Below are 6515 nucleotides of genomic sequence, written 5' to 3'. Positions count from 1 at the left end.
ATATTCATGGTTTGCCTTCTTAATTTATAGGCAGTGAGGTTTTCAATCAGTTCATCCAACTTGAGAGTAGCAATGTTCTTTGATTCATGAATAGTAGTGATTTTGCTTTCCCAAGTCACTGGTAAGACCCTTGTCAAGATTTTCTCAACCTTGTCGTCTTCAAGGATAATTCTCCCAAGAGATTTAAGTTCATTTGTTAGTGTTGTGAACCTTGTGTACATCTCCTAGATAGTTTCTCCTTCATTTATAGTGAAATTATCATATTGAGAATATAGTAGTGTTCCTCTTGATCTCTTTACTTGAGGAGTTCCTTCATGAGACACTTGTAAAGTGTACCATATCTCCTTAGCAGTGGTACAACTTTGAATCCTGTTATACTCGTCTAGACCCAGTCCACACACAAGCCATTTCTTGGCCTTGGCATTCTTTTCCCATTTCTTCAAGTCTTCAGTAGTGCAGCCAGCTCTTGTATTTGGCATGTCCACTCCTTCATCATTCTTCTCTGTAGTCACTAGAGGACCATCAGTGACTGTGTCCCAGAGTTCATAGTCTTCTCCTATGATGTGATCTCTCATCCTGTTCTTCCACCAGGAATAGTACTGTCCATGAAAGAGTGGAGGCCTAGCAATGGATTGCCCTTCCCAGTTTCAAGGTGGTGCACTCATCTTGATCTTTTCCTAAGGTGTTAACCTCTTCAAGGATAACCTGCTCTAATACCAATTAATGTTTCAAACGTCAATACCACACAAAGGGGGGGGGGTGATTTGTGTGGTACCCAATTTTCATTTAACTGAACTATAGAAGGACTTGGTTTTTCTATGTGTTCCAACTACTACTGTTTGCAGAATAATAAATAAAGAATATAAAGAACACATAGATTTTTATGTGGAAAACACCTGGCTCAAAAGGTGAAAAAACCACGACCTACTACTTAGTAAGATTTTCCCAAACTTCTACTAAAATCATTGAGCCAAAATAGCATTTACAAAACTCTTTGTAAACCAAAGGATTAACTCTAATCCCGTTGTGGCACACAACCTCAACTGTTGCAACAACTTTAAGTTAACTCTAACACTATCTTCTTCCTAAACTGTGTTCTCTTCATGTCAGGAGTCTTTCTCTCCTTATCTAATATGCAACCTTTTCGATCAGATCAGGAGATATTGCTTCATGATCAGTTAGATTTATCTTTTTCACGTGCATTTCACATGTACAGGTTAATCATGACTGTGCTTCACAAGATGGACCTGGTCCATGTCTGAGTTCTTTTGTCAATCTTCAAAACATCACCTATTCTTGGGCCAACAACAAGCAAGGACTAGGTGGTCACAAAAGTGCCTCCTTCAGTGAATTGTGCATGTTTCCTCACATCCATTTGCCACTAGGGTTCAAGACCCCAAAATTTGAGAAATCTAATGGACACGGCGACCCTATCGCCCGCTTGAAAAGGTACTGCAACCAGCTGCAGGGTACGCATGGAAAAAAGAGTTTTTGATGGCTTATTTTGAGTAAAGACTTGTGAAGGTAGTATCCGAATGGTTCATTGACCAAGATATATCTCACTGGCATATTTTGAACGATATGGCCTAGGTCTTCATCAAAAAATTCCAATACAGCATTGACATTCCATCAGACCGCCATTCCCTCCCAAATATGAAGAAAAAGCCGACTTAAAGCTTTAGGGAGAATGTAATTAAGTGGAGGGAGCAAGCGGTTAGAGTTAAGCTACAAATGGATAAGCATGAGTTGATCACTATTTTTCTGAATGCTCAAGAGCCTGACTGCTTTCAAAATATGATGTCCGCAATGGGTAGACCTTTTGTAGAGCAATAATGATAGGGGAAATGGTCGAAAATGTCCTCAAATCTGGAAGGATTGTAAGTCAGGTTGCTCTCAAAGCTACCACCCAAGCAATCCAAAATATGTCAGAAAGTTTGGCAAATAGAAAGAAAAGAGATGATAGGTCCATGATGACTTCGGGATCCAAAGAAGTTCAAAGAGGGGTAGCGTACCCTTATATGCAAGTTCATCAGGGGTAGTCCAGCTACCCTCAACATTATTATTACCCACCAATTTCTCAATACTCTATGGGCCTACAATTGCATACAATGTTTAATGCTCAATACTATGCTCGGCCTCCCAATCAATAGGTATGGGCACCAGTTCCAATGCTCGGTATCAGTGCTATGCCCCGGACACCTGAATGATATTCACATATCGCATTAGCTTGAAGTTCATGTAAATCAGGATGTATATGGTAAGGTGTGATGGGTCTAATCTCGCTCATCTGCTTTAACATTTGGAACAGGCTAAAGTATGATTCAACCAATGGAGTGGATGTTTCCACCGGCCTCTGGTCTCGTCCATGATCTTGCCTGGGATGAGGATTATAGGTGCCCGAAAATTTTGTTGTTGAGGTCGGGGATCCTTGGAGATGATGCACTTACCTGTTGATTGAGAGGTCGAGCATAGGATTGGGCATTAAACACTGTATACTATGGCGGGCCCACATAATATTGAGGAATTGGCGGGAGAAAATAATATTGAGGGTAGCTGGACTGCCCCTGATGAACTTGCATATAAGGGTGCGCTACCCCTCTTTGAACTTCTTTGGATTCCGAAGTCATCATGGACCCTTCATCTCTTTTCTTTCTATTTCCCAAACTTCCCAACCCATTTTAGATTGTTTGGGTGGTAGCTTTGAGAGCATCCTGACTTACAATCATGATAGTTTTGAGGCCATTTTTACCACTCCTATCTTGATTGCTTATGAAAAACCTCTACCCATTGCGAACATTATGTTTTGAAAGTAATCAGGCTTTTGAGCCTCCAGAAAAATAGTGATCAACTCGTGGTTATCCATGGGTGGTTGAAATCTAGCCGCTTGCTCTATTCACTTAAAGCATATTCCCTGAAACTTCATATGGCTTTTTCTTCATATTTGAGAGGGAATTGCGGTCTGGAATGTCAATGTTGTACAAGAATTGTTTGACGAAGGTCTGGGCCATGTTATCCCAATCATGCTAGTGCAAGATATCTTGGTCAATGAACCATTCAGAGGCTACCCCCAACAAGACTCTACCCAAAATAAGCCATAAGAAACTCTTCTTTTCCAACCGCACCCCTCAGCTGGTTGCAGTAACTTTTTAAGTGGGCGATTTGGTCTCCATGTCCGTCATACTTCTCAAATTTTGGGGTATTGAACCCTGGTGGAAAATGAATGTGAGGGAATATTCACACACTGAATGAGACACTTTTCTGACCATCTAGTCCTTGTATGTTTGTACACGGCTAAAATCGGACGCCTCAATTTGTGATCGGTATGACATTTCGTAGCCTAGAAGGCTCGAGGCACCGGTCGAGGTCTGATCCCGAGGGTTGCCCATGTCAGACCTCGGGGCAGCAGAGATCGACGATTATTATGAACAAGTGAGAAATTCCCAAGGCGCGTGATAAAAGCTAACAACACCAGCAAGAATAGTACAAGTCTAGACTAGATCTTTAAGTAGATGTACCAGCTACTTTTCCTTGTAATAAATATACATGTACCATGTTGGGATTTTCCCTCCTATATAAAGGGGACCCTTGTTATTTTTTGCACACAAGATATTCAATACAAGAACATTCTCTGCTCTCTAACTTAAACACTCTCTACTGTATTTCCTCAGATTTATTGCTTACATTTATTGCGTTTCATTTATTGTTCTTTATTTATTATTCATCATTGATCATAAAGATCCTCATCAAGATCTCAAGGCTGTCAGGCCTTCATCAGCTATCTATATCCTAACGCTTTAGTTAGACCTCGAGGCCCCGCATAGTCCGTCTCGAGGCCCCGCATAGTCCGTCTCGAGGCCCCGATCCTTAGCCTCTCGGTTTGCATAACATTCTATTTTCAAGTTGTTATCTTATTTTCTAATCTCACACTTAGAATCGACTGCCTAACAACTAGCATAAGAATAAATCACGTATTTTTAGAATCACAAAATCAAATCTAATTGTTATTACCATTTTCCTGATAAACAGTTTGGCGACACCGTGAGGCTAAAAATATTGTGATACTTTTCGTGCTGGTTTACTAAATAACCCAAGTTATTCTTCACACTTTTTCTTTCCCAAGAATCCCTGATTTCAGGTCAAAATGTCTAACTCAGTGAATGCACATGAAAACAACAGTCTGGAAGACCATAGAGAGAATGGTGTACCTGTTCCAGGCGTCAGTGTACCACCACAAAAACCCTAAGGATGCACCAGAGCCAATCCCCGTGGATGTGGTCTCACGCAATGCCAACACGTCGATGTGAACTCCCACACTAACAGAAGTGTACGCCAAGAAAACCAACAAGAAGCTCGAAAAACCCAGCCCAGAAAGAAAGAGAGGTAGACAGGAGGAACAGAATGGAAGAACCTCAGCACATCATTCATATGATCATTGGGGGAACCAACGTTCCTCGAGGACCCATGATCAAACAGACAAAAGTTTTCGCTGCAACAGAAGGGATAATTCGGGGCCGCATGCCGGAGGACATCCTAGCATTCAATGAATAAGACTTCGGGACCTTATCTCATTTGCATAACGATGCGCTGGTAATTTCATTTCTCTTGAATAATGTTCAAGTTAAACGTGTGCTTGTGGATCCAGGTAGTTCAGCCAACGTAATCAGGTCGAATGTGGTAGAACATCTCAGACTGATCAACCAAATCATACCTACCTCCTGATTCCTCAACTGCTTCAACATGGTCGGCAAAACAATAAACGGGGGGATCGTCCTCCCGGTCAACACGTCCGATGTAGTTCGGAATACCAAATTTCACATCATCGAGGGTGACATGAGGTACAATGCATTACTTGGAAGGCCGTGGATACATTGTATGAGGGCAGTACCATCAACTCTTCATCAGATGATGAAATTCCCAACAAAGACAGTATAAAAACGGTATATGGGGAACAACATGCGGCAAAGGAGATGTTCGTGGTTTACGAGGAGGTACCAACTTCTATACCCTCCGCCTCGAAGGAGCCGATAGGAAAATAGACCCTCGAGGATGATGAAGAGGACTTCTTCACTCTCCGAACCTTCATTGCCCCTGAATAATCGGATGCAACAAAATCAACAATTGAAGAATTGGAGCAAGCTATTTTGATCAAGCATCTCCCAGATCGGAAGGTATACCTGGGAATGGGACTAGCCCCCGAACTCAGGAAAAAAGTCATTCAATTTCTTTTTGATAACATTGATTGTTTTGCTTGGTCCCATTTAGACATGATAGGGATCTCTCCGGAAATAACCACCCATCGACTAAGTGTCGACCCCAGTTCAAACCAGTGAAGCAAAAAAGAAGACCTTAATCTGTGGTAAAACACGCTTTCATCAAGGACGAGGTAACAAAACTCCTCAAAATAGGGTTTATTACGGAGGTAAAATGCCCCGAATGGTTAGCTAATGTGGTGGTACTTCCCAAAAAGAGGAATAAATTAAGCATGTGCGTAGATTATAAAGACTTGAATAAGGCATGGCCAAAGGATTCATTCCCATTACTCAACATCGACCGCCTGATCGATGCCATGGCTGGCCACAAAATCCTCACCTTTCTCGATGCCTACTTGGGGTATAATCAAATCCAAATGAACCCCGAGGATAGGGAAAAAACTTTGTTCATCATGAAGTACGGTATGTATTGCTACAATGTGATGCCCTTCGGGCTAAAAAATGCGGGAGCCACGTACCAACGCCTAGTTAATAAGTTGTTCGAGCATCAAATAGGCAAATCCATGGAAGTTTACATTGACGATATGCTAGTTCACTCCCTTCACATAGAGGACCATTTGAATCATTTGCAGGAAACATTTGACATCCTCAGAAGCTACAACATGAAACTCAATCCCGAGAAATATGCCTTCAGAGTGGGTTCGGGCAAATTCTTAGGCTTCATGGTGTCAAACAGGGGGATTGAGATCAACCCTGATAAAATCAAAGCCATCGAAGAAATCACAGTGGTAAACAATGTTAAGGCCGTGCAACGACTGACTGGCGAGATAGCAGCCCTAGGCCGATTCATATCAAGGACAACTGATAGAAGTCTTCATTTCTTCTCCTTGCCCAAAAAGAAAAATAGCTTCGAATGGACTCTAGAATGCCAACGCACCCTAGAGGAGTTGAAGCGATACCTGACTGGCCCACCTTTACTCCACACCCCAAAAGATGGTGAAATGCTATATTTGTACCTGGCCGTATCCATGGTAGAAGTAAGTGGTGTGCTAGTTTGAGAAGAACAAGGTATGCAATTCCCTGTTCATTATGTAAGTCGGACCTTGGGAGATGCCAAAACTAGGTATCCGCACCTGGAAAAATTAGTTCTTGCATTGATAAGCGCATCTCGAAAATTAAAACCTTATTTTCAATGCCATCATATTTGTGTTTTAACAACATATCCTTTTCGAAGCATATTGCATAAACCCGAGTTATCTGGCCGGTTAGCCAAATGGGCCATCGAACTCGGGGGGTATGATATCG

General features: G+C 41.9%; 1 protein-coding gene across 1 annotated transcript; it reads right to left on the bottom strand.

Moving 5' to 3' along the window:
- Positions 1-224: 224 nt before the first annotated feature.
- On the bottom strand, positions 225-575 carry LOC138885776 (uncharacterized). The gene has a single exon (XM_070166755.1). It carries the CDS (start codon positions 573-575, stop codon positions 225-227), a length of 351 nt encoding a protein of 116 aa, XP_070022856.1.
- Between the last annotated feature and the right edge of the window lie 5940 nt (positions 576-6515).

Source organism: Nicotiana sylvestris, chromosome 2 (assembly GCF_000393655.2).
Source record: "Nicotiana sylvestris chromosome 2, ASM39365v2, whole genome shotgun sequence".
Classification (NCBI taxonomy): Eukaryota; Viridiplantae; Streptophyta; class Magnoliopsida; order Solanales; family Solanaceae; genus Nicotiana; species Nicotiana sylvestris.
This window is presented reverse-complemented; position numbering and strand designations above follow the sequence as displayed.

Bases quoted from the DNA above. Each gene is read 5' to 3' on its own strand.
- LOC138885776 (XM_070166755.1), bottom strand. From the start codon at position 575: ATGAGAGATCACATCATAGGAGAAGACTATGAACTCTGGGACACAGTC.